Here is a 27,502-nt window from a genome sequence, read left to right as displayed (position 1 = left end):
CCCCAATGGCTTAAATGCCCATGGCAGTGGCTGAGGAAGCTCTGGAGTGGGAGTCGGGGTGCTGGCTGTGGTGAGGCATGCTCTCTGGACAGTGCTGGCTGTTCGCTCTGCAGGGGCAGCTGAGAAGAGCTCCAAGCACGGGGCTGAGGACCGGACGCAGAACATCATCATGGTGCTCAAGGACCGCATGAAGATCCGGGAGCGCAACAAACCTGAGATCTTCGAACTCATCCAGGAAATCTTTGCTGTGACCAAGGCTGCGCACACACAGCAGATGAAGGCAGTCAAGCAGAGCGTGCTGGACGGCACGTCCAAATGGTCGGCCAAGATCAGCATCACGGGTGAGCCCGCCAGGGGTGGGGGCGGCTTCTCAGGGTGTTACCTCTCTAGTAAGGCCAGTGCGCCCTCAGGCCATATCACAGGCGTCTCAGGCAAGCAGCCTGGAGCCTCAAGCAGTGACTGTTTCCAGCATACCTCCTTTCTTGAGCCATGTTTATATCTGTCCTATGTGTCTTCCAGTGGTCTGTGCCCAGGGCTTGCAGGCAAAGGACAAGACGGGATCGAGTGACCCCTATGTCACTGTCCAGGTCGGGAAGACCAAGAAACGGACGAAAACCATCTATGGGAATCTGAACCCTGTGTGGGAGGAGAACTTCCATTTGTAAGCTCCTGGCTGGGTCCCCAGTATCCCACGTAGAGCTCCCTGCTGGGGCAGCCAAAGGGAACTTGAATACCAGCCTGAGCCAGCTGCCTGACCCTTGCTCCTACCTCCGACCTGCAGTGAATGTCACAACTCATCGGATCGAATCAAGGTGCGTGTCTGGGATGAAGATGATGATATAAAATCCCGCGTGAAGCAACGGTTCAAGAGGGAGTCCGATGACTTCCTGGGGCAGACGATCATCGAAGTGCGGACGCTCAGTGGCGAGATGGACGTGTGGTACAACCTGGGTGAGCGAGGGCGAAGTCTGCAGGGGATGGGGAGGAGGCCCCAGGGAGCCAGCCAAAGTGGGGAACCCAGTTAGAAGGGAGAGTCACAAGGTCAGGAGGAGTCAGTCTAGGAGCCCAGTCTGATGGAGGAGTCAGGGTCTGTGGGCCCCACTGTGGTGAAGGAAGCAGTCTGTGAACTCATCTGATGGTGGCAGGAAGCACCCAGTGAGAGGATAACCTAGGAAAGTGTTAGTTTGGTTTCGTAGGGTGAGGGAGGGACAGAATCTCTATATTCCAGGGTGAGGCGGGAAATAAGACCTGGGGATCCTAGTCTAAAGAGAGAGGCACAGACCCAAGAATCCGACCTAAGAAGGAAGACTGAACTTTAAGAATCTGATCTAAGAAAGGAGGTATACCAGTAGTTTTAGCATCCTAATCTGAGAAGTGAGCTACAGACCCAAGAACCCTGTCTAAGAAGAAGTAGAATGTGTGAGCTCAATCTGGTGAGGGATGCAGGGTCTGTGAGCTTAGAATGAAGGTGTAGGAAGAACACAGTCTGAGAGGGGTGAGCAGAGTCCAGGAACTTCTTTGTTTGCTTGGAAGAAATCTAGATATCCCATTCTGATGGGGAAGGCTGGAACCTTGTGTAACAAGATGAGCAGTAGGCTATAGGAAGCTTGATCTGATTGGGGAGACAAGGCCTGGGAACTCAGTGGGCAGAGGGTAAGGAAGCAGTGCTTAGGTTTTCTAGTTTAAAGAGGGAGATGCAGACCCAGGAATTTAATCTGAGTGAGGAAGCAATGTCTGGGATCCTAGTTTGAAGGGAGAGACAGGGCCTAAAGAATTCTAGTCCAATGGAAGAAACATAAGTCTAGGGAGCCAATCTGAGGAGAGACACCCAAGCCTTAATTTCAGGGAATGCGGGAGGGCAACAGTCATGGATACATTAAAATAGCCCAGGGCAAGATTGGAAAGTTCTGACACTGCCATCTCTTTCTGCCCTGTAGACAAGCGGACTGACAAATCCGCTGTCTCAGGTGCCATCCGGCTACACATCAGTGTGGAGATCAAGGGGGAGGAGAAGGTGGCCCCCTACCATGTCCAGTACACCTGTCTGCACGAGGTGAGGCCCATTGCTCCCCTGCCTTCAAAGCTCACTGTGATCTCCCACGTTGCCTACACTCACCATTTCTACCTGCCCCAGGTCCTCCTTCCTTTTTTCTGCCAAACCATCCACGTTTCCCTGGGCCTCTGAGGCTGTCCCCCATTCTATTCTCCCTGCCTGGAAAACTCCTCATCCATCAAGGTCCAGCTTCAGGGCCCCCTTCTCTAGGAAGCCCTCCCTGATCTCCAGGCAGACTGTTACTACCCCGCTCCACATCTTCCATCGGTCCCATTTCTGAACATTCAAGGTTGAGCTGTTTATGTCTGAGTCTATCTCTTCCAGCTGCCTGGTGTCTCCTGGAGAGAACTCAATTTGTTGCATGAATAAATGATCAAAAAGATGAATGACTGTTGAACAGATAAAAGGATAGATGAGTGATGGAGGGATAAGCAGATGGATGTGTTGTTGAACTATTAGAAGTATAGATGAATGGATGGATGAAGTTGGGGGTAGTTGGATAGATGGATGGTTGAATAGACAAATGGATAGATAGATGATGGATGTATGAATGGATGGATGGATGGATAAATTGGTGGTGGATAGATAGTTGAGTGGGTATATGGATAGATTATTGGATGGACAGATTAAGTTGTATGTAGTAGATGGGATAGATGAGTGTGTGATTGATTTACTAGTAGGAAGAATAAGTGAATTTGGGGGTCATTGAAGGCGTGAGTGGATCAATGGATGGATACATGGGTAAATTATGGATGGGTGGGTGGACAAATGGCTGAGTGAGTGGATGGATGTATGGTTGAACTACTGGAAGTATATAGGTGTGATGGGTGATTTTTGGAGTAGTTAGATGGATGGGTGAATAGATGCATCAACAGATGGATGATAGATGGATGGGTGGATTGATGATTGATTGGGTAGAAGGATGAATTATTGGATGGAATGATTAAGTTGTGGGTAAATGTATGGGATGGATGGATGTGCGGTTGAATTATTAAATCAGTGAATTAGTGGGTGGATGAATTTGGGGGAAGTTGAATGGATGGGTGAGTGGATGGAGGAACAGGCAGGCAGTGGGGTGAGTGGATATATAGGTGGACAGATGGATGGATAGATGGATGGATGAATTAATTATTGGAAGAATGGATGAGGGATATGTGAAATTTTGGGTAGCTGGGTGAGAAAGTAGATGAATGACTTAATGAATAAACAAATGGATCATGTAAGATGCCGTAGACCTGACCCCTTGTGTCCCCTTGCACTCTCTGACACACCTTCTCCCCTGAATTGGCAGAACCTGTTCCACTTCGTGACTGACGTGCAGAACAATGGGGTCGTGAAGATCCCAGATGCCAAGGGTGATGACGCCTGGAAGGTTTACTATGATGAGACAGCCCAGGAGATTGTGGATGAATTTGCCATGCGCTATGGTGTCGAGTCCATCTACCAAGCCATGACGTGAGGCTGTAGGCTGGGGTGGACATCAGGGAGAGGTGTAAGAAACTGGGGGAGGGGGGTCACCAAGTGGATACTGCTAGATCTGAGATGGAAGGGATTCACAGGAAAAGGAGTCGGAGAAGAAGGGTGTGTAGTGGGTATTATATAATTCCTCTGGGAGGTTAGGAAAGTGCCAGTGCTGGGGGCTGTAGTGACAGGGACGAGAGCTGGAGTTAGAGGTAGAGATGGGGCAACTCAGAGAGGAGACAGAGAAACTCAGGACAGAATCAGGTAGAGGGAAAGGGAGTGTTTGGGAGGTTGGGAGGAGTCACTCATGATGCTCTGTTGGAGGCATTCTGTGGGATCACAGCCTCTCCTGGCTGGACACCAGGCCCAGTGCTTCTTACTCCCTTCCACCAGCCACTTTGCCTGCCTCTCCTCCAAGTACATGTGTCCTGGGGTGCCTGCCGTCATGAGCACCCTGCTTGCCAACATCAATGCCTATTATGCGCATACCACCGCCTCCACCAACGTGTCTGCCTCTGACCGCTTCGCAGCCTCCAACTTCGGGGTCAGTCCCAGGGGCTGGGGGATGAGGGAGAAACCCAAACTTGTGCTAGTGAAACACTGTGCAGCTCCCAGATTTCCAATTTGGACTTGATTTGCTATGTGACTTTGTATCAATCACATCTCTCTGAGCTTCACTTTACCCTTCTGTAGAACAGAAATGGATGTTATAAGGATTTGGTTCAATAGTGGATTGGATGCTTTTACTGTATATTAAACCCTCGGCCAATATGGCAGCCACCTTTCACTGCTACACCCAGTGCCCAAGTCCCTGCTTCCATCCATCCTCCTCTTCTGCTTCCCCAGAAAGAGCGCTTTGTGAAGCTCCTGGACCAACTGCATAACTCCCTACGGATTGACCTCTCCATGTATCGGGTAAGAAGTGTATGTGTGATGACTTACTTACCCCCGCGCACATGTGTGCCCATAAAGGGCCGCCTCTGGCAGGTGTGGACATGGGAAGGACCCATTTTAATGTGCAGAATGTGTTCCTCTAACACTATACACATACGTGAGCAGCACCTTCCCAACTTTCTTGGTGCATCCAAGACTTCCCAGTTGCTTCAAGGTGTTCTCATTGACCCCCCAACCTACCTCCTGAAACTTGAGGGCTCTGTATCTCCCCTAAAACACTGGGTCCCATCCTTCCCTAACCTTCTTCCATAACTTTACCTCTCTTCTCCCTTCCAACAGAATAACTTCCCAGCCAGCAGTCCAGAAAGACTCCAGGACCTCAAATCCACTGTGGACCTTCTCACCAGCATCACCTTCTTTCGGATGAAGGTAGAAAAGGGGACCCAGTCCCATTAGCTAGCTCTCCAAGAAGGATTCTCCAGAACTCTTAGCTTCTAAACAAGTAACATTTCTCCTGGGGAGCAGTGCCCTTTCTCAGTGACCCATTGTTTTCATAGTGTTATGTTTTCTTAAACCCAGAACCACTTGTAGCCACTTCCTGGGTACCTCCTGTCCCATCTTTACCCACCCATGCCCATCTCCCTTCATCCAGGTGCAAGAACTCCAGAGCCCCCCCCGAGCCAGCCAGGTGGTGAAGGATTGTGTGAAAGCCTGCCTCAACTCTACTTATGAGTACATCTTCAACAACTGTCATGAACTCTACAGTCGGGAGTACCAGACAGACCCTGTAAGAACTCCAGATGAGGCAAAAGGAAATAGTAGACATCACCTGATCCTGGCCTAAGCCCCAGATCTTCTCCTTCCCAAGTGATTTTACTGTTCTGAGCCTCAGTATCTTCCTCTGTAAAATTAGGTCACTAACCCACATCTCAGGATTGAGAAAGAGATTCAGTGGGATAGAAGCTTTATATAAAATATAGTTACATGCTGAGCACCTGATACACAATAGGTGCTCAAATAATTTGATTTTAGTTAAACTTAGTTTGGTATAATACCATGTGCATGGAATTGAATCACTGTTCAATAAATTTTGAGCTGAACTGAATTTTTTGAGTACAGTTCAGTTTTAGTCATTTCAACTCAATTTATTTCAGATCTTTCAACATGTGTTTATTTACACATAAAATGTCCCAGGATTGCCAAAAACATTTCAAGGAGCTTATGCTCTATTAGGAGGGAAAGATGTGTAAGTTATTAATTTACAACCCAGGGTGATTAGCCTGAGGTAGCTCTTACATCAGCTTTGGCTTCTGATAGGAGGGAACACAGAAGCTGAATTCAATTTGATTTTATTTCATTTTGCTCATTTACATTCATTTGACTTGAGTTGAAATCAAGTTGCTCTTAATTGAATTGTTTTGAGGTGAAATGGATTTTATTGAGTTTAGCTCAACTATAATCAACTTAGTTCCATTTATTTTATTCAGTTGACCTAAGATAAAATTGCCCTTGGCTAATAAGTGAGCAGCACTGAATTGGATTGACTTGAATTTAATTGAGTAAAAATGTATTCATTTCAGTTGAGTTGAATTGAGTTGAAGTTGTTCTTGACTGTGTTGAGTTGGCTTCAGTCAGGATGAACTGGTTTGTTGGGTTAGGTACAGTTGAGTTCAAATGACTTGGGTTCAGTTGGGCTCATTTCAGCTGAGTTACATTCATTTCCATTGATTGACTAAAGTTAGATTGAGTTGGTCTGAGTATGTTAGGTTGAGTTGAGCAGGTAGAGTTGGATTGGATTGACTTAGATTGAGTTGAGTTAGATTAAGTTGAGTTGAGTTCAGATCAATTTATGTCCACTATTTTGATGTAGGTTAATGTGGATCTTGGAGAGATTGATTAGGCTAAATCCAATTCCATTTATTTGAATTAAATTCAATCCAGTTAAGTTTAATTCCAGTCTATGAAGTATAATTGGCCCAAGTTCACTTCCACTGAATTAACTCTGAGAAATGCCATCTGTTAAGCTGAGTATGATTTATTCATTTCAATTTAATTTGGTTTAGTGGGCTTGAGTTTGTTAAATTCAGGCCCATTCAGTTTTATCAGCTGAGTGTAGTTAAGCTTCATTAAGCTGAGTGGATATGAGATCTGCTTGAGCCAGTTTACAGGAGTTCAGTCCTTTTCAATGCAGACCTTCCACCTGAACCATACACGTGCTAATAGGGCCCCTTCCTCAACAACCTCCTGCACCTCAATAAAAAACTGAAGCTCCCACCCCTGGACCCCTTGTGGCCAACATCTCTACTGCCCACCCAGGCCAAGAAGGGAGAAGTTCCACCAGAGGAACAGGGCCCCAGCATCAAGAACCTCGACTTCTGGTCCAAGCTGATCACTCTCATAGTGTCCATCATTGAGGAAGACAAGAATTCCTACACTCCCTGCCTCAACCAGTGAGTTGTGTGTCTATGTAGTTAATTATCTGGAGGTCATCATGTATGTATGTACACAATTTTGTCTTATATGTAAAGGTGATCATTTCTGCTACACATAAAGTGTTATGTATGTGGGAGCAATTGTGGGTGTGGTTGTGCCTGGATGAAATATGGCATAATTTGCAAACATAAACATAAAATTGTGTCTGTATACACAATTACTGGTGTAATCAATATATATTTTAATATGTATTGATTTGTGTGAATAACTATATATATGTATATAATTTTGAATGTGAGGTTCATAAATCACAATAGATAGTATTTTTCTAGTATTTATTATGTGCAAAATGCTCTTCTAAATCTTTTACATTTAAATTGCATTATCTCTTACATGTGTGGATGTAATTTTGTATATGTATTTTGTAATTTTGTATTTGTATATAGTTGTGGTCTGTGGGTTTATGTATGTGTTTACAATTGTAGAATGGACTTCAATATACAATATTGTGTATTGTGTAATTGTGTGTGAATGTGTGCAGTTTTGTTTTGTGGACTTATACATTTGTAGAACTTTCACCTCTTGTTAGTTGAATGAGCTATTGTGTCTTATTTCTCCCTGAGATGAATATTAGAGGGACCCCTAACTCTGAGGTGCCATAATCTCTTGGTCACTTAGATATGAAATTAAGATCAGGGACTTTGGGTGGACGGATGGATTGATGGATGGATGGATGAATAGGTGGTTGGAGGGATAGAAGGATGGGTGGGTGGATAAAGGAATAGATGTATGTTTGGATGGATGGATAGATGACTGGTTGGAAGGAAGGAAGGGAGGAAGGTGAAGGGAGAATGGATAGATGGGTAGATAGGCAGATGGGTGGGTGAATGGATGGGTATATGGGTGGATAAGCTGGTAAATTAATGAATGAAGGGATGGAGGGATATGTGGGTGGAGGCTCAGGAGAAGCAGTGCCTCAAGGCAGAGTCACTCAGTAAATTGGGGGCTATGAGGGAACTTGAATACAGATCCCTCCGGCTGTCCTGCACTACTACACTTTGGCAGCGAAGGCCAAAGTAGCCTGTGCCATCTGGCTTCGCTACCATGTTTTTACACTTCCGTAAATTTTCCTAGGTTTCCCCAGGAGCTGAATGTGGGTAAAATCAGTGCTGAAGTGATGTGGAACCTGTTTGCCCAGGACATGAAGTATGCCATGGAGGGTGAGTTCCCCACCCCCATGTTTCCCAGCCTGGCTATAGCAGATAGCTGTTCCTCGGTGTCTTTTCCAAGATGTGAGTTCCCTGTATCCCCGCCCCCACGCCTGAGCTCGAACACCAATGATGGCTAGAGTGGGCCCTGCCGAGACAGGGTGGCAGACCCTCCTGGCTGAGCCACACATCCCCCATTCCCTGCTCCAGAGCATGACAAGCATCGCTTGTGCAAGAGCGCCGACTACATGAACCTCCACTTCAAGGTCAAGTGGCTCTACAATGAATATGTGGCAGAGCTTCCTGCTTTCAAGGACCGAGTGCCCGAATACCCTGCGTAAGACCCCTACCCAGAATCCAAGCCAGGACTGTAGTGCTGATACTAGACAGAGCCCAAAGAGGAGGGCTCACCTACTCAGTATTCCCTGGGCATCGGGGCACAGGTGGGGCTCAAACCCATTGTTCTCCATTCTTAGCCATCGGCCTAAGGATTCCTATAGCCAAACAGTTAATTATAAGTATCAGGAACTGTGCTAAGCAGTCCCACATATATTTTCTCATTTAATCCTTTTGACAGTTCTATGAGATGGGAACATCCTAGTTCCCATCTTGTGGATAAAGAAATATAGGGTTAAATGCTGAAGGATTTGCCCAAGGTAACATCCAATTAGTGATGGAGCCCTATTTGAACTTGGAATGTCTTACTGTGGTGGAGAGTGGGTTGGTGGCCGTCATTTACTGAGGGCCTACTATGCTGTGTTGGTATCTTAGAGAGTAAACTTACTTGCCCATGGCAGTTTATCAACCAAGATTCCTACAAGTCTTGGCCTTTGCTCTGAGAATGGTCACTGGTTAATTTCATAGGTGAAGTAGCCAAGGCCTGGTGGGGGACGGAAGCAGAGGGGTGACCACCCAAGGCCACAGGGTGTGCTCAAGTAGAGGGTTATGGGGACAAGAGATGGCAGGGCCCTACCTCCACTCTCCATTCCAGGTGGTTTGAGCCTTTCGTCATCCAGTGGCTGGACGAGAATGAGGAGGTGTCCCGAGATTTCTTACATGGAGCCCTGGAGCGAGACAAGAAGGATGGGGTGAGAAGGTTGACCCAGCACCAAGCTCCCAATCAGCCCACAGTGGATTTGCTCCCTCTGGGTTCCATTGAGATACAATTTGGCATGAGGCCAGTCTCTGAAGCAAGTCCACTATCTTTGCCTTGTTCATGGTGTTTAAAGTCCTTTGTTCATTCAACAAATGATTGTGAGTTTATCAGCCCTGACCCCACCTACCACCCCCCCAACTGTGGCCTCTGTGTCTCGCTGTAAGTCAGCCTCACATACTATCCATCTCACCCCAGGACAGTTGGTCTCTGGCTCTTCTCATGGAGATTAGGAGCATTGGGCTCTGGGGACTTTCTGGCTCTGACCCCTCTCTCTCCTGCCCTTCCTTACTCTGCAGTTCCAGCAGACCTCAGAGCATGCCCTATTCTCCTGCTCTGTGGTGGATGTCTTCTCCCAGCTTAACCAGAGCTTTGAGATTATCAAGAAGCTCGAGTGCCCAGACCCCCAGATTGTGGGGCACTACATGAGGAGGTTTGCCAAGGTGCGGGAGTGTGGGTGGTGTCGGGGATGGGGTCCAGGTGGGGGATGGGTTTGGGATAGGGTCAAGATTGAGGTGGAGTTGAGGCTGGGATTGGTGTCAAAGTTGGGGTTGGTGATATTACTGGGACTGAGTTTGGGGCTGAGTCCTATGGAAAAACCAACCCAAACCACTGTGTTAGAGTTGGTCACACCATAGAGATTGGAGTTGTGGTTGGGGACAGGAGTTGGGTTGATGTTGAGGCTGAGGTTGGAGTTGGTGATTTCACTGAGATTGGAGTTGTTAGAATTTGAGACTGGGGTTTGAGTTGAGGTTGACATTGGTGATGAGTTGGCAATTGGAGTTGAGGTTGGGTTTGAGTTGAGCTTGGGGTTGGTGATGTCATTGAAACTGGAGTTAAGGTTAGGATTAAGGCTTGGGTTGAGGTTGAGGTCAGGATTGAAACTGAGGTTGAGTTTGAGGTAAAAGTTGGGATTGGTGATATCACTGAGACTGAGGTTGAGGCTGGGGTCAGTGTTGCGGTTGGTTCTCCCATAGAGGTTAGCGTTTTAGTTGGGAGCAGCATTTGAGTTAAGGTTGGGGTTGAATTTGGAACTGGGGGTAATGTTGGGGATGGGGTTGAGGCTGGAGTTGGTTTTAGAGTTACTGTTAGGATTGGGATTTGCTTTGGCATTATTAGAGTGAGTGTTGGGGGTTATATAGAATTTGGGTGGACCCTGGATGAGTTTGGAGGCTGAGATCATTGGACTGTGATTGGGTTCTGTTGGGTTTGCTTTAGACTGAGATGAAGTTGGGGAATGCAAGTAGGAATTGGGGTTTGGTTTGGGATCAGGTAATGTTCTTGGTTGGGGCTGGGTTATGATGGTTGACTGCTCTGATAAAAAGCCGAGTCTACATAAAATAATTGTCTTCAAGTGGTGGTGTCTCCCTTGATTGTGATGGTCACCCTGGATGGAGAAGTCACCCAATCCAGTGGTCCATTTTAGGCACTAAAGTGGGTTTGAGTTTATCCCTCATCTCACTAGTGGCTCTTAATGGGCCCATCTAGCTCCATTCCCTCCTCTTAACCACCTTCCATGTCCTACCCAGACCATCAGTAATGTGCTCCTCCAGTATGCGGACATCATCATCAAGGACTTCGCCTCCTACTGCTCCAAGGAGAAGGAGAAAGTGGTGACCTGCAGGGCCCCTGTCCTCTCTCCCAACCCCATTTTACATTCCCAGGGCTTTATCCTTCCCTGGGCTCTGAGAGCTGTGTGTGTGTGTGTGTCCAACTGTATGCATGTCTGACTGTGTATGTCTTGAGGGATCTGGAAGTGAGGGGGACATGCTTTTACTGTGTCGCTGTTGTTGCAAATGAAGCCTTTAGAGTGTATATATGTGAGCATGCAAAGCTTTGAGTCCATGTAGGAGCACATGGGTGTATAACTAGAACTTCCCTTTCTGAGTCCCAGCCCACTTCCTTGGGTCATTCTTCCCTCTGCCAGTCCCCAGAGACCACCCTCCTCAACACTCCCAGGAATATCCATTTTCAGATGACCTTGTGGGACCCCAGCTTTCTCCATACTCGACCCTGAAACCATCCAGGGTCCCTAGTGGTGGGCGGAGGAGACTCTGGTGAGGGGTTCTGGACCCTGACTCCCTGTTTTGTTCCCATCCCCAGCCCTGTATTCTCATGAACAACACTCAGCAGCTGCGAGTTCAGCTAGAGAAGATGTTTGAAGCCATGGGAGGCAAGGAGGTGAGGTGGGACCAAGCAGGGTGACCATCCCACTATCCCTGCAGGCCCCAGAGCTTATACCTGATGAATTCCAGTTCAGCCACTCCCTTAAACCCAAGCAAGTGGCTTCACTGCCTGTGTCTCAGTTTCTTCTCCAGCCCCTTGGGGTCCCTTTCCCTGAGTTGGGTGAGAAAATGCCCCAGGCATGTGGATGCTCTGTAAACCTGACCTGATGAATGTCCCTTCCCCTTACTCAGCTGGATGCTGAGGCCAGTGACATCTTAAAAGAGCTCCAGGTGAAACTCAACAACGTCTTGGATGAACTCAGCCGGGTGTTTGCTACCAGGTGGGGGCACCTCCAGGGCTAGGAACAGGGGGAGGGGGCAGCTCCCAGATCTCTGAGCATGGGGCATCCAGAGACTCAGTGGATGTAGTGAAGACCTCAGGTTTGGAGTTGAGTTCAGTCATGGCTTCACTGCTTACTCGCTGTGTGGCCTTGGGTGAGTCTTTTAACTTCTCTGAGCCTTAGTTTATTCATCTCTAATGTGGGGATGATAACAATGTACTTGAACAGGACTGTGTGATGAAATGGACAGCACAGGTAAATGTCTTAGCCCAGTGCCCAATTCCGCTATTTTCTTTTTTTTTTTTATTATCAATGTGCGGTTACCTCTCACACACCACTGGGGATCTGGTGTGCAACCTAGTCATGTGCCCTGATTGGGAATCAAACCAGCGACACTTGGTTCGCAGGCCGACCCAATTCTGCTATTTTCAGTGCCCCCTCCTCAGTTATATACCATTGACTCCCTGAGGCTGATGATAAAAGGTCAAGGTCCACAGATCAGCATTCATGGCCTCATCTGGCCCTTTCTCCAGAAGCCAGGAATATGGTCTGAGCTCCTCTTCTTTGTGCCCTCAGCTTCCAGCCTCACATTGAGGAGTGTGTCAAACAGATGGGCGACATACTTAGCCAGGTGAAGGGCACGGGCAATGTGCCAGCCAGCGCCTGCAGCAGCGTGGCCCAGGATGCTGACAACGTGCTGCAGCCCATCATGGACCTGCTGGACAGCAAGTGAGCCAGGCTGGGCGGACTGGGCCAGTGAGGGAAGGGCCATGAGTGGGGCCTCGGAGACTGGGTGCTGACTTAGAACACTTGGACATACTTGCTGGGTAGTGATTGAACGGTTTGTATGTGTGGGTGGGTGGTGGCAATAAAGGGATGAAAGATGGGTGGGTAAATGATTGGAGGGATTGGTGAGTAAATATTTGTACAGATAAATGGATGAAGGTTGGATAGATAGATGACAGAAGGGTTGGGCAGGTGCATAGATGAATAGATTAAAAGATAAATGCTAGAAGGCTAGATGGAGGATAGATAGATGAAAGGATGGATGGATGGACAAATGGGTAGATAAATGGATGGATGAATGGATGGCTAGCTGGGTAAGTATTTGGATGGATGAATAACTGAATGGATGAATGAGAATAAGGATAAATGGATGGAAGTGTAGATGAGAAGATGGATGGAAGGAAGGGGAGAGAGGAAAGAAGAAAGGATGGATGATGAATGGTTAGAAACTTGGAGGAAGAAAGGAAGGAAAGAAGGAAAAAGAGATGGAAGGAGCATTAAAGAAAGTTGGGGGAGGGATGGTTTGGTGGATGGGAGGGTCATTTGCTGGATCATACATGGTAGATTACCCTCAAACATCCAATCATGAATTCTTTGTTGTTGTCCCTCTTGAGCCTGCCCTTTCCCTACCATTTGCTTCCTCTCCCTCTTGAGCGTGGCCCCAGCCTGCTCACAGTCCCTGTTCTCCATGCAGACTTCTAATTCAGTTAATCTCCACTCTGTTTTTTTCAAACTGTAGGGTCTCTCTCTCCCTCTCTCTCTCTCTCTCTCTCTCTCTCTCTCTCTCTCTCTCTCTCTCTCTCTCTCTTTCTCTCTCTTCTCTTCTCTTCTCTCTCTCATATTCCATAACTCCCCACTGCCCTCATGCTAAGGCCCATGCCTTCCTCTTAGACTTCCTGTCTGGTCCCTGCTGAGCAGTCCAGCCAACATTTGCTCTCTACATGTATCAGACATCGTAGCTCCATCAGACTACCCAAGGTCCTTGTACAGGCTCCTTGCCCTCTGGCATGTCCATGGGATGCCTTCCCACCTTTCCCATACGTTGAGGGGAAGTGCCTGGTTCCACAGGTCAGGGTCTGCTTCACTCTCTCTCTCATACCTGCCCCTCACCCCCAGCCTGACTCTCTTTGCCAAAATCTGCGAGAAGACGGTGCTGAAAAGGGTACTGAAGGAGCTGTGGAAGCTGGTCATGAACACCATGGAGAAGACCATTGTCCTGCCACCCCTCACTGACCAGACGGTGAGACCCACAGGGGTTAGAGGGGATGCCTGGGTCACCTCCTCTGTGGGAGCCCAGAGAGCTTGGTGCCAAAGGCAATGGGACTCAGAGGTTGTCTAGGTACAAGGGTCATCCAAGGGTCATAGAAGTCACCAGAGATCAATGAGGCCCAAGACCAGAGAGGTTACACATGGTTAAAAGTTATCAAAGGGTCAAAGAGATCATTCACGGGTCAGTTATTTAAAGGTCAAAGAGGTCAAGTAGAGTTAAATGACATCTAAGGAATGTAGAGGTCACATGAGTCAAGAGGTCATTCCGAAGTCAGAGATCACTCAGAAAACAAGTCAGTTTGGGGCTCAAGGCCACCCATGGGGCACAAAGGTCATACGGGTCACTGGGTTTATCAGAGGCCCTTAGGGTGGTCCATCAAGAGACAAAGAGGGGAGACACCATGAACTTCAAAGATCAAAGACTAATAGAAATAGAACAAGGGGTTCCTGGAGGTTGGGTAGAGGTCACTGAGAACATCCAAGGTTAGAGATGTCAAGCAGAGGTCTGCAGCCATCCAGAGACCAGGACTGTGCCTCTGGGACCCTTTTGGGAACATCCCAGAGAGGATGATCCCCTGGGATCAGGCTGCTGAATGCGAGTGGGGGTACCATGACATCTGTGGAGGGTGAGCTGGGCATGGATCCCTCCAGGGAGACATTAGGGGCCTGGACACCTTGGTACATGGGTTGATGGCTCAGCACAAAGTGGGAGGACACTGCTGGGTGGATGTGGGGAGCTTGGAGAGGGTGGGCGGGGGCTCCCCAAGAGACAACAATGAGGTAGGAGGCTCAGACCTCCTGCAGCCAGCCCCACCTCATCCAGGCTGGGCTGGGGCACAGGGTTCACCCCTCAGTGCCTTCTCCCCCCTCTCCCTGGCCTTCCTGGGAGACTCATGGTGACTTATTCCCCCCTCCCTACCACCCGGCCCCCATCACGGCTGACAGATGATCGTAAGTAGAGTCCCTTCTGTCCGTCTGTCCGTCCGTCCGCTCTATGTCTGGACTCGGCCCATTGTGTGGCTGCAGCCCCCCACCCAGTGCCCCCTCCTCACCCACTGCCCCTCCCACACTGTCCCACCTCCTGCCTAGATGTGCCTGTGTCTGTCTGGGATGGGGCATGGGGAGGGGACGGGGCTGGGAGGGAGGGAGGCCATGCCTACCACCCCACCCATTGTAAATATGGAGGCAGCACCTCCAGGTTCCCAAACCCCAGGCCTAGCACCTTCACATCTGTCCTGGTCCTTTGGTTGGGATATCCCCCCTCTCCCATGCTCAGACACCATTAGGGTATCTGGATCTCTCCTAGAAACTAGGAGGTTCAAAGTCAACACAGCCCCTCTGATCTCCCCTTTGGGCTTACCACCCGGGACCATACTCAGCTGCTCAGGGCAGGCCCTCCGCCACTCCTACCCACCCCACTCCCACTGCACATACACCCAAGCACCCAGGTGGGAGATGGCTTTGGTGTCAGGCAGACCTGTTGTCAAATCCCAGCCCTGCCACTCTCTCTTTCTCTCTCTCTGTGACCTTGGAAAGTCACTTCACCTTCCAGCCTCTTTCTTTGTCTGGAAAAAATGGTTAATTATAGCAACTATCAGAGTGCTATTGTCAAAACAAAATGGGATAATGCATTAAAGTGCTCATCTCCATGACTAGCAGAGTCAGTGGTCACTAACTCAGAGTTCATGTTGTTGTTTTGGTGGTGGGGGTAGTATTTACACACATACCAGGGCAGAAATCAGTGAAACCACTTCGGATTTCCCCTGTTTGTGAGAAATACAAGGCTTTTACAATATTTAATCTTGTCAAAAGTTTACAAGAGGTCTTATTTCTTGGCGGCTTCAGTGTGGGTCTTGAGCCATAACCGTCTGGTGGCAGCATACCCAAGCACAGACAATGCATTAGTGGGCAGGAAGCATAGGGAGTTGATTTTCATTGATGATTCCCTGTATGCCAGACCTCCTCTTAGCTGTGCTTTCAGCTCACCCCCATGACAGCCTTTTGAGAAAGGTGGGTTTTATTATTCCCATTTTGCAGATGAGGAAAACTGAGACTCAAAGGCAGAGTCATTTACTCACATAGTACCTAGATGCCAGAGTCAGTATTCAAATTCAGATCTGTCTGAATATGGAACCTGTTTGCTTTCCTGTTGACCCAAGAACCAAGAGCCTCATATATACAATAAATATAAATAGATTATATTTTGGCAGCAACTTCTCTCCTTTTTCTCTGGCTCTGTATTTCTATTTCTCCTCTCTTTCCTGTCTTTCTGACTCTCCCTCACACATTTTAACAGTTGGTGTTAGACACACACACACATCCCTTGCAACCCAGTCACCAACCCCCTGTGCAGTGCAGATGCCCCATACCCTCTGTCCCTATAAGTACATGTGCGATCACCCGGGTTCCCACCCCACATGGCTTGCCAGGTTGATCACCCTGTGACATTGTCTCTGCAGGGCACCCTCTTGAGAAAACATGGCAAGGGATTAGAAAAGGTAATGAGGGCCTTGTTGGTGCTGAGGTCTTGAGCTTGGGTGTGTGTGCATGTGTGTGTTCATGTTCATGGGCAGGAAAGTCAGCTGTGGGTCAGGAGTAGAAAAGGTCAGGATCCTAACCAAGTCCCACAAAACCATAATTCAGAAATGAGGTGATTCCCCAGGGACATGGCTTATAGTGTGTGTGCGTATGTGAGCTATGCGGGCACATACAGTTCCCGCCCTCTCACAACAGCACTCAAGGAGCTTATCCCAGCTCTGGGCTCAGCTGAAATTCTGTGGCTTCAAGAAGGGCCCAGTCACTCAGTCACTGCCCTGGACTGAGACATGTGTTGTTTTTTATGCAGACTTTTTTGTTCTAATGGTTGTTTATTGTAAAGAAATGGGAGCTGTAGCAACATATGAACAGTTGCCCTTGCTGTGCATTTGTGTAGGAGCTAGCACACCTGTGTGCACACAAGTGGAGGTCTCCATTTTATGAACAAGGATTGTAGGACTTCCCTACTCACTCACCCAGCCCTTTAGGGGACACATTCATTTGCCAGGCACCATACACATGTATATACATCCATGGGAGGGGGAAGAGTGTGTGGGTTTATATATGTGATTGTGCACACACATGCAAGTGTTTAGGAGTGCACAGTATATTTTAGTGTGAGTTCCGCAGGTGTGTGTCTTTGTCATTTGGGATGTGTGTGTATAAACTTTCTGCATATTCACGGATGTGCCTGAGTGTCTGTATGTTGAATAAACATGTGATACCTGTTAGCATGTTTCTTTTAAGAGTCAGACCTGCCAGGATAAGGTCCTGCGAGTTGGGGGACAATAGACCTCAAGCTCTGTCTCTTTTCTCCCCCTTCTCAAGGTGCCCCATTTGGGGCAGGCTGACTATGGGATGGGGCATCTGTCCCAAGGTGATGGGCTGGTTCTAGGCTCCTGGCATGGCAGTCTAGGAGCATGGCCCCAAGCCCCCACCAAGGGACAAGGGAAAGAGCTTAGCTGGGAAGGGGGCTCATCATTAGACCCAGGATCTGGGAGGGAGCTCATGGGCTGAAGGGTGGGAGTATGATTTGAGGGGTCAGGAAAGTCCCACTGGCTGTCCTCCCAGCCAGCACCTGAACTCTGACCTCCACCTGATTCTCTTCACAGGGCAGGGCGAAACTGCCAAGCCACTCAGATGTAAGACCAACCTCTCACTGTCTGTCTGGCTCCTCCCCACCCTTACCCCACTCTGTGCCTCCTTCTACCCTTGTGGTGGTCCATGCTGTCTGGGGTCGTTCTGTGAACCCGTCTGTCGGTCTCTTCTTCCTCTGTCTGTCTGGCTTGCTTGTGAGGGGTGGCAGGCGGGGAGGCAGCAGGCAGGGAGGAGGGGATGCAAGGGAAACTGAGGCCCAAACAGCTGGGCTCCTGAGTAACTGTGCCTTGTAACAGCCTTGGGGACTCACAGACCAGGAATAAGAAGAATAGGGACAGTCAGGATGGTGATAATGCTAGTAGTGGCTTCCGTGGGGCAGCTGGTAGATTGTCCGTGTAATTCCAGATCTCCTAGCCCTAAATGGCTCCCTCCCTGCCCAACACCCCCAGACTGGCCCAGGTCACCCAGCACAGTGATAGAGGATGCAGGATATGGGATTTTCAGTCCCTGACCCTGTCTCCCCCAGCACTGCCTGTGACCTTTCAATCGAGTGCTAATAGCAATAAACGTTGAACAAAGACACACTTAGTCCCAGCTAAACCTTGAAGTGGATATGATTTCCCTCATCTAGATGGCAAAACAAAGGCTCAGAGAGGTTAAATGACTTGCCCAAGGCAACACAGCAGAGCTGGTATTTGAACCCAGGCCCACTCAGCTTGTTGGAACCAGAACCAGGACACCACCTTGCTGGTGTCTGTTTGGGGAGGCAGGGAGGGTATATTGAGGTGTGTGTTGTAGGGGAAGATTGTCCCTTTAAAAGGTCAGACTAACAGACCCCCCTCAGATTACTGGGAAATGCCTCCCACAGAGCAAATGATCCTGCACATAGTGGGGGGTTTCACTAGAGCCTATCACACAGTTTCCTCAAGACCCCCTGACTTTGGGCTGGCAAGGCCCACCCATACCCACAAACACCATCTGGGGCTCTCCCCACCCACTGCCCCTCACAGCCCGCTCTCTCTCTCTGTTTCTCTTCTCTGTCCCACAAACCTGGGGTTGTGGTGGAGGTGGGAGGGTGGATGGCATCCCCACAGGACGGATTTTTGGGGGACAAAATCACCATCTCCTCTTCCACACTTCCTGGGAGGCTCCAGACCTCTGTCTCCAGGACACATCCATTGCCCTGCCCAGAGCCTTTGGACAAAAATCAAGATGTCCAGGGCTAGGGTGTCAGCAGGGTCTTGGGGACTGGGCTGGAGGACCCCCTACCCTTACTTGGCTATGTCTGTTGTTGCCTGCAGGGAACCCAGATGATCTTCAATGCAGCCAAGGAGCTGGGTCAGCTGTCTAAACTCAAGGTGAGGCCAGGGGTGGGGGCAGGAAACCAGGATAGTGGGGATTCTTTGGGGAGAAGTCCCAGAACAGTGACATGCTTTGCAGGTTCATGGGACAGAAACCCTACTCAGACTGACTTAAGCACAATTTATTTGTTCTGGTGTGTTGGAAAGAATGTACATGGTTCAGCTTCAGATACAGCTTGATCGAGGGTACAAATAATTTATTCAACAAATATTTATTGAGCTATATGCTATATGCTAGTCACATGCTGGGCACTGGGGACACAGTAATGAAAAAGCAGACCCACTATCTAATTCCTCAGTTTTACAGGGATTAGTACCATAGATAGGCAAATCCCTAATGAATGACCTGCTCTGCCTGCCTGGCCCTCTCCATCCATCCAGGACCACATGGTACGAGAAGAAGCCAAGAGCTTGACCCCAAAGCAGTGTGCAGTTGTTGAGCTGGCCCTGGACACCATCAAGGTAAGAGGACCCACTGCTGCTCATCCCAGGTGGGGCATGCAAAGGCTGTGGCTGTATGGACATGGACCAAGGTTTGAACCCACCTTAATTTATTCAATTTATAAACACTCCCTGATGATCCTCTGGCAAGGCCCTGAGGAGCCCCAGGCTGCGGGGCACAGTTGGATACAAACATCCCCCGCCCTGTGGGGTCAGAGTGTGGTAGAGGGAAGGGTAGGAGTTGAGGTAGCCCATGGAGGGTGCAGCAAGGACTTTCTGGAAAAAGACATGTGGGAGGTGGGTTTTGAGGAATGCATAGGAGTTCACAAAGCAAAGCAAACATTGTTCTAGGCAGGGGCCCAGCCCATGCAAGAACATGGAGGCATGAAAGGGGCTATAGTCTGCATGAAATGGAAAGCATGAAAACTACTTTTGAAAATATGTTTTGCTGAAATGGAGTTGAGGAACATGTTAAAGAGGGGTGGTCAAGGCAGGTTCCTTGACTTTGATCAAAGAAAGATGGGAGCCTGATAAGATTAAGGGCCAGGGTCATGGCGGAAAGGGCCTCATCACCAGTGAGCATAGTAAGTGCAAAGGCCCTGAAGCAGACTTGTTCTAAGGTAGACAGTTGGGGAGCAGGCAGGGGGGTTGCAGTGTTGGAACCACAATGGGCCAAGTGAGGGGCTGGAGGCATGACTGTTTTTCTGAGGGTGTTGGGATCCCACTAGAGGGTTTGAGGCAGGAATGAAGGTAAGGGAGTAGCAGCCCCAGACTTAGGTGTTTTGGAGATCGCCAGGTCACCCAGTTCATCATTGCAGAGGGCAGAGGGATGGAAGACAGGGATGGATGAGCTGTTAGGGGGTGCTTCTGGCCTCACCTCCCCCACCTTTGCCCACAGCAATACTTCCACGCGGGTGGTGTGGGACTCAAGAAGACCTTCTTGGAGAAGAGTCCAGACCTGCAGTCCCTGCGCTACGCCCTGTCCCTCTACACGCAGGCCACTGACCTGCTCATTAAGACCTTCGTGCAGACACAGGCGGCCCAGGGTAAGGGGCAGCAGGGTAGCTCCAGAAGAACACCCACCCCCAGGGGCAGCCCAGCCCAGCCATGAGTTGCTATTGACTCATCTCTTTTGTGACATCACGGGCGAATTGACAGCTCCTTGGCGCTCGTGAGCTGCTTGATGTTACTGACCAATGAGATCCACATCTTGTAGGGGTGGGATCTCTTACGTCACTGGGCCAGGAGATGATTGACGTCGGGGAAAATCTATGACATCATAGGGCCAGGAGGTGATTGAAAGCCCTGGGGAGGGACGTCTTTGGTGTCATAGACCAAGGTGATTGACAGATTATAGGGGCGCGACCTGACCACATGGTTGACAGCTTTGGGGGAGGGACCTCTGATGGTGGGGAGGGGGCGGCTAAGGAGTGATTGACAGCTCTGGCGTGGGGGGGGTACTTCTGACATCATGCGGTCGATGAGTGATTGAGAGCTCCAGGGAAGGGACCTCTGGATGAAAGGTTGGAGGTCCCTGGGGAGGAACTTCTGTAATATCTGGGGCTAAAGAATGATTGACAGCCCCAGGGATAGGTGGGACCCCAAAGTAGAGAGGGTGTGGGGAGAGGAAATTCCCATTTCTCTAATTCTCTCTTCTCTTACCTGTCTCTGGTCCCTCTCTGAGCTCACACACCAGAGCTGGGGCTGGGGGACAGGTCTAGTTCCGTCCCCCAGGACCCTCCCCTTTTCAAAATTGGTTCTAAGAGTGCAAACAAGGTAGAGAAGTTTGGCCGCTGACCCAGACTGAACACCAGCAGTGGAGGCGGGGGCTGGGGTGGAGGGAGCAAAGCCCTGCGGTTACCAGGGGCCCCTTTCCCCGCCCCAGTCTGCCGAGGGCCCTCTCTGGACATCAGGCCTCTACGTTCAGCTTCGTGCCCGGTCCACGCTGCTGCTTTTAGTGTTCCTGGTGTCCCCCGGTGCGGGAAGCTGTCTGTCTGTCTGTCTGTGCAGCTGACGTTTCTCTCTCTCTTGTCTCTCCTCCCTCTCACTCACCGCCCCCACCGCGCCTCCCCTGCTCACCCCACGCACACTGCCCTCCATCCTCGCCCCCGGAATGCTCGTCTCTGCCCCTCTTCCCTCCTTTCTCCCCCCTCCCCCATGATTAGTCCATGGTGGAAAAGGGACTAGGTTTACCCTTAGTGAAGACATTTATCCTGAGAAGGGTACGTGACTCCGCCGCCCGCCCGCGCCCGGTGCCCTGTGCCTGGTGCCTGCACCCCTCCCAGCCCTGGCTAGTAAAAGGCCCGTCCTTCCGCCTCCACGGCCCGGGCCACGTCCGGGCTGGACCGGCTATGGGGGCCAAGGTGGACAAGGGGGAAGGACGGCTTGCTGGTTCCACGTGGGGAAGGAGTAGCAATTCGAGCCAGCATCCGTTACTCCCTTAACGTATCTCTTAAACCAGATCCCCGCTCTGCCACTCAGTGGCTGGGCACCTAGGGCAAGAGTCAGCCTCCCTGGGCCTCAGTTTTCTCATCTCTGAACTGGAGACAGTCAAGAACCTTAATTCATAGGATGTGATGAATTAAATTTAGAGCAGTTTCTAACATAAATTTAGAGCAGTTTCTAACATGTAATAGCTCGTAACAATTTTTAGTTGTTATTATTATACTTGGTATCACTTTTCTGAGTGTATAAAACTAACTTTTTTTCAAGCTCTAACTATGAACCAGCCCTTGTGCCAAACACATCTCAAGGATTCTTACAAAGATTCCTACCAATTGCTGCACAAAGGTGTTTCATCAGTCCATAAATGAGGATGCTGAGTCTTAAAGGAGAAGCCACTTGCCCAAGGAACCTTCCCCCGCAGGGGAGCCCAGGACTTGTGGGGGGAGGGAGGTGTTGGGAGAAGCACAGAGGCCCAGGAAAAACCCTTCCTCTTGGAGCCAGCAAACCACGGGATGGGGGCGCCCAGCACTGCCCCCTTCCCCCTTCTTACTAGCTTTGGCCTTGGTCTGACCCCTCACCCCTCCCACCACTGTCTGACTTCCCCCTGGCACCCTCAGTCTGGCCCGGATTGAGCTTGCAATGAAGCATCAGCCTGGAGGGGTGGGGGAGGTGAGGCTGAGCATGTGACTGGTGGGGGAACGAGGGAGTGAGAGCTTGAGATGATTAGGAAAGTGGCCTGCGTAACAGCGAAGATGGGGGTGTACGCCCCAGTACTAGGGTGCTGGGGGTCTGCAGGCTTCTGTGCCCCCTGAGCCTCAGTCACTTCCTTCCCTGCTCAAGTGACCTGAATCAACCTTGGACTGACCTGTTCTCCTTCCCCACCCCCACTCCCAACTTTCCTCCTGTTCCTCTCCCATGCATGGGGTGCTCCAGGTGTGGGGAGCTTCCTGGGGGGTTGGTGAGGGACCTGGTGGGGACCTGGTGGGCGTGCTGGCGGTCACAGGTCCCCAGGCTCCACAGGATGTCCTTTCCAGAGTCACAGAGGGAGGGATGGGGACAAAAGTTTTTAAGCTGCACTTCAATGAACCTCAGTAAAACCAATCAGGATGCTTGTGCTGGCCAGAAACAAGTGCGCCTCACCCTGACTCAAGCAGAGAAGAGAATTTGTTGGTTCTGGGACCAACAGATTAGGAGTTGCGTTAGCATCAGGAATAGCTGGATCCAGCCTTCTACAGTTCCAGTGGTCATTGGTCTCTACTGAGACCTCCGTTGGGTATCCTCTCCCCTCACAGGGCAGAGACAGCCTTGCCAGCTTAGCACCAGCAAGAGAGACTCTTTTTTTTAACACTTACAGCCAAAGTCCCAAGGCCAGTTCCAGTTTGAGTCACATGACCATCCCTCAGCCAATCACTGCAGCCATGGGCAAGGAATGCTCTGACGTGGGAGCCACAAGGTCTGAGGTGAGGGTGGGGGCATTTTTCAATGGAAGATTGGGATTTTCTATTAGAAGAGGAATGGTGTGGAGATAGGGCAAATAAAAGACGAAGTCCCTGTGGCTGGAGCAGAATTAGCAAGAGAGAGAGAGGAGGGAAGAGAGGCAGGAGGGGTAATAGCGAGAAATATGGAGAGGGACTTCTTAGGTCACAAAAAGGACTCAATCACTTCTGAGTGAGATGGAAAGGTTTTGAGCAAAGAAAGGATGTGATCTAACTTAATATGTTTTCTCTGGCTGGTGTATTGAGAGAGGCTCAGAGGTGGATGCAGGAAGACAGGGAGGGGTCTACTGCAATAGTCCAGGAGTGCAATGAGGGGGCTGGGTCAGGGTGGAGACTGGAGGCCAGGGAGGTAGGTAAGATTCTGGTCGTATTGTGAAGGTAGAGCTGGTGGGATCTTCTCCTCCCCCTACCTCAAATACTCAAAGAATTTAAATTTTATTTTATTTTTTTATTGTTGTTCTTTTATATTTTCCCCAATTATTCCCTGGTTGCTCTCCCCTGCCCTGCCCACCCCCTACTCCCACAGTCAATCCTCACCCTGTTGTCCATGTCCATGGGTCATTTATACATGTTTGGTGAGATCTTCTAATTTATCAGTACTTAGGAAGTGAAGACAAAGAAGGAGGTCAAGGCCTGGGGTACAGGGTGCCCCAACAGTTTGAGGATTGACAAAGGAGGAGAAAGTGATAAAAGAGGGTGAGGAGTGACTAGTGTGTAGGACAGGAACTTAAGAGAGTGTGGCATTGTTGCAACCAAGAGGAAAAACTGAGGCACAGGAAGTCAGAGCGTCAGATGCTGCTGAGATGGTGTAGCAGATGAAGACTGAGGTGTTTTTTAAAGATTTTATTTATTTACTTTTAAAGGGAGGGAAATAGCAATGTGCAAGAGATGCATTGATCTCTCACACACCCCCAACTGGGGACCTGGCCTACAACTCAGGCATGTGCCCTGACCAGGAATCAAACTAGCAGGCTTTTGGTTCGCAGACCGGCACTCAATCCACTGAGCCATACCAGCGAGGGCTGAAGACTGAGTTTTGACCTCATGATTGGTCAAGAGAAAGAGAAAAGTGGGAGGCAGACACATTAGGCTCAGAGAACTTAAGAGATCCACTCGGGATCACACAGCAAGTTAATGAAAGACCAGAGTCCTGGATTCTTTGTCTCCCCAAGAGTACCTACTACCCCAGCCAATCCTCAGTGCCACCCTGTCAGGGCTGTTGACCTGGTGCTGCCAGCACGTCATAGGTGGGAGGCAGTCCAAGTCCCTTCTGGTGGGCGAGAAAGAATGGAGCTGACACCAAACATCCTCCCCTGCCTCACCCAGGCTCTGGTGTAGAAGACCCTGTAGGTGAAGTCTCCCTCCACGTTGAGCTCTTCACTCATCCAGGAACCGGTGAACACAAGGTCACAGTGAAAGGTGAGCAGCCTGAGGTGGCAAGGGGAGTGCCTCAGCCAGGATGTATTAGGTTCTAAAACAGAAACCAAACTCTTGGCGTAAGCAAGAAAAACTTGTTCCATTTAAAAAAAAAAAAAATGTTTTCATAAAACTGAAAATTCTAGAAGTAAATCACCTTCAGCATGAATCAATCCAGGACTGTAAACAATGTTACAGAACTCAGTTCTGCTTTCTCCATCTCTCAGCTCTGCTATCCTTTTGTTGGCTTTTATTTTGTTAATTAGAACACAGATTGGTCTATTTTAGCCAAGGCCTAAAATAACAGTGGCTTAAACAGATAGAAAACATTTTTCTCTAAGGTGACTCCCAAGGACAGTCATCCCAGAGCTGATGCCTCGGCATCACAGTGTTGGAGATCCAGGCCATCTTTCATTGCACGTTCATTCCTAATGTGTTTTCGCCCTCCATAAGATCCCAAAGAACTCCAGCTGACCAGTATCCTAGCCCACAGCTAAACGAAAGAGAAGTTTAAGGCATTTCCCCTTTCAAGCCACAACCAGGAAGTTGTAACATCACTTCCTCTCACATCTCATTGTCCAGAACTTAGTCACATGGCCACACTTAGCTACAGAAGCATGCTGGGAAATATAGTCTTTAAGATAGGCTTAGAAAATCAGCCCCATTCTGAGGGAATCTGACCGATCTTACCCTCCACTTCCTCCAATAGTGGTGGCTGCCAATGACCTCAAGTGGCAGACTTCTGGCATTTTCCGGCCATTCATCGAGGTCAACATCATTGGGCCCCATCTCAGCGACAAGAAACGCAAGTTCGCCACCAAATCCAAGAACAACAGCTGGGCCCCCAAGTACAATGAGAGCTTCCAATTGTGAGTCTGGGGTGCCCTGGAGAGAGGGCATTTACTGGGTTAACCTCAGCCCATTAAGCAGGAGGGATGTCTGACGGGCCAGTGGTTCATGGGCACAGGAATGCGAGGGGTCACGTCCTAGATGGGGGTGCTGGGAATAGAAGCAATTTAGTGCAGGAGTGACATCAGTGAGGGGACACCAGGATGGATTTGACCACCTTGAGGGCAGGCAGGTCTGGGGGAGTGGCATCGAGTGTGATATAACATCATGATGAGGGCTTGTGAAGGTGAGAGGGAGTCTGGTCAGAGGGATGTGTTGGTCAGGGCCATTTCTGGGGCTGGAGACTCTGGTTAAGGAGTGTGGGGGTGAGGACTCATGAAGTAAGCATTGAGCCTTCTCAGGTCTGTTGGGGCAGATCATCTGGAGGATTCTGCTGCAGAGGGCAGGAGTGGAGTGTGGCTTAGTCCAGGGTGTGGGAGTAGGGTCACACCTGGATAGGGCTTCCTGGTCGGCAACTGTGAGCTTGGTCAAGGCATCTGGTGTCTAGAGAGGACAGACCCTGGGGGTACATAAATAAATCTGATCAGGGTGTACAAAGGGATTACCTGGGGTGGGGATGGTGTATATTTTTGGGTGAGGTGTGAATCTCACTGGGCAGAGTAATGTTGGGGGCTGTTCTTGGGGGACAGAAGTGCAGAGAGCATCAGAGGTCAGGAGAGTTGGAGTCTCCTGAGGGACAACAGCAGATCAGTCGTGTTAGAAGAGGGCCAGAGGACTTTGGAGTAGCAGGTCACCTGACAAAATGCTAAGGAGCAAGAACAGGGCCTAGTGGGCGGGGAAATAGGCCTCCTGGGGTGGGCTGGAGTACTTAAGGGCTAGGAGTACAGCCTGAGAGGGGGATGTTAAGGAGTGGTGTGGGCTTGGCCAAAGTGAGGGGCCCTTCATTATCCAGCATCAGGGCAGATCACCTGAGGGGTAGGAGCCAGCTTCACTAGGGATGTAGCCGGGGGAGCAGGGAGAGTTGTGGTGAGGTATCAGGGCAGGGTCGGATCTGGAGGGCATATTGGGGATAAAATGAGTGGACTAGGGAACATGGGGAGGGGCCACATCAAGGGGAGAACATGCGTTCAGGTGGGATCCGGGTAATGGAGCTTCTGGGTGTACTATCTGGAGCAGCAGGATAGTGAGGGCAGCAGCTCCGCCCATTACGGGTGTGGAGATGGGGTATCAGAGTGGTGGGAGCATGGCCTAGCCAGGGTACTCTGGGGTAAGGATCACCTGCGATAGGAATATGATTTGGCCAGGCTGGTGGAGTGTTGTTGGGTGGGGAGCAGAATGGAAGGAAGAGAGACATGGCAGGGACATTCCTTGGTGGTGGTGGTGGTGTGGACATGGCCCAGCCAAGGGCTGTAAAGCCAGTCATGGGGTAGAGGTGGGAGGGGCTGGCGTGGGGCGGGGTCATCGGTAAGGGTGGTGCTGGCTGGTGGGCTGGAACTGCCCTGACTTCTCGCTCTGTGCAGCACGCTGAGTGCGGAAGCGGGCCCAGAGTGCTACGAGCTGCAGGTGTGCGTCAAAGACTACTGCTTTGCCCGGGAGGACCGCACAGTGGGGCTGGCCGTGCTGCAGTTGCGTGAACTAGTCCAGCGCGGGAGCGCCGCCTGCTGGCTGCCCCTCGGCCGCCGCATCCACATGGACGACACGGGCCTCACGGTGCTGCGTATCCTGTCGCAGCGCAGCAACGATGAGGTAGCCAAGGAGTTCGTCAAGCTGAAGTCGGACACGCGCTCCGCTGAGGAGGGTGGTGCCACGCCTGCGCCTTAGCGCTGGGGACGTGGGGTGACCAGCACTGCGCATGCGCAGAGGGGGCGGGGTGGGGCCTGTGTACTGGGATCTTCCTGAGTGCAAGCCTCCGGGTTTTGCGCAGAGTGGTCTGCACCCGCGCCCTTGACTTAGCTTCCGGCTCTGGGGAATTGTGAATGGGCGATGCCCCACCCTCTCATCTCCGGAAAAGGGCCGCAGAACCTGCGCTGCCTTTCAAGCTAGGATGGGAGAACCCCGCCCCTTATGGAGGAGGCCAGGCCTCACAGCTCTGGTCCCC

At 50.2% G+C, this 27,502-nt stretch overlaps 1 protein-coding gene across 1 annotated transcript in view; it reads left to right on the top strand.

The window, feature by feature from the left end:
- UNC13A (unc-13 homolog A) overlaps positions 1-27,283 on the top strand; it is a 49,946-nt gene extending 22,663 nt beyond the window's left edge. Inside the window, exons 17-45 of the mRNA XM_090290210.1 lie at positions 114-341; positions 520-661; positions 782-951; positions 1,938-2,053; positions 3,345-3,508; positions 3,908-4,058; positions 4,361-4,429; positions 4,748-4,837; positions 5,061-5,195; positions 6,725-6,858; positions 7,976-8,061; positions 8,260-8,386; positions 9,041-9,137; positions 9,502-9,645; positions 10,732-10,815; positions 11,306-11,383; positions 11,620-11,708; positions 12,285-12,437; positions 13,611-13,734; positions 14,709-14,714; positions 16,223-16,261; positions 17,411-17,440; positions 18,698-18,754; positions 19,139-19,219; positions 20,097-20,244; positions 21,364-21,420; positions 24,466-24,558; positions 25,265-25,424; positions 26,925-27,283. Of these exons, the coding sequence (XP_090146336.1) occupies positions 114-341; positions 520-661; positions 782-951; positions 1,938-2,053; positions 3,345-3,508; positions 3,908-4,058; positions 4,361-4,429; positions 4,748-4,837; positions 5,061-5,195; positions 6,725-6,858; positions 7,976-8,061; positions 8,260-8,386; positions 9,041-9,137; positions 9,502-9,645; positions 10,732-10,815; positions 11,306-11,383; positions 11,620-11,708; positions 12,285-12,437; positions 13,611-13,734; positions 14,709-14,714; positions 16,223-16,261; positions 17,411-17,440; positions 18,698-18,754; positions 19,139-19,219; positions 20,097-20,244; positions 21,364-21,420; positions 24,466-24,558; positions 25,265-25,424; positions 26,925-27,225 (3,353 nt within the window). The 3' untranslated portion in view covers positions 27,226-27,283. The remainder of the gene's footprint in view (positions 1-113; positions 342-519; positions 662-781; positions 952-1,937; positions 2,054-3,344; positions 3,509-3,907; positions 4,059-4,360; positions 4,430-4,747; positions 4,838-5,060; positions 5,196-6,724; positions 6,859-7,975; positions 8,062-8,259; positions 8,387-9,040; positions 9,138-9,501; positions 9,646-10,731; positions 10,816-11,305; positions 11,384-11,619; positions 11,709-12,284; positions 12,438-13,610; positions 13,735-14,708; positions 14,715-16,222; positions 16,262-17,410; positions 17,441-18,697; positions 18,755-19,138; positions 19,220-20,096; positions 20,245-21,363; positions 21,421-24,465; positions 24,559-25,264; positions 25,425-26,924) is intronic.
- The last annotated feature ends 219 nt before the right edge of the window (positions 27,284-27,502 follow it).

This window comes from Furipterus horrens, unplaced genomic scaffold (assembly GCF_987537825.1).
Source record: "Furipterus horrens unplaced genomic scaffold, mFurHor1.1.pri manual_scaffold_10, whole genome shotgun sequence".
In the NCBI taxonomy this organism is placed as follows: Eukaryota; Metazoa; Chordata; class Mammalia; order Chiroptera; family Furipteridae; genus Furipterus; species Furipterus horrens.
This window is presented reverse-complemented; position numbering and strand designations above follow the sequence as displayed.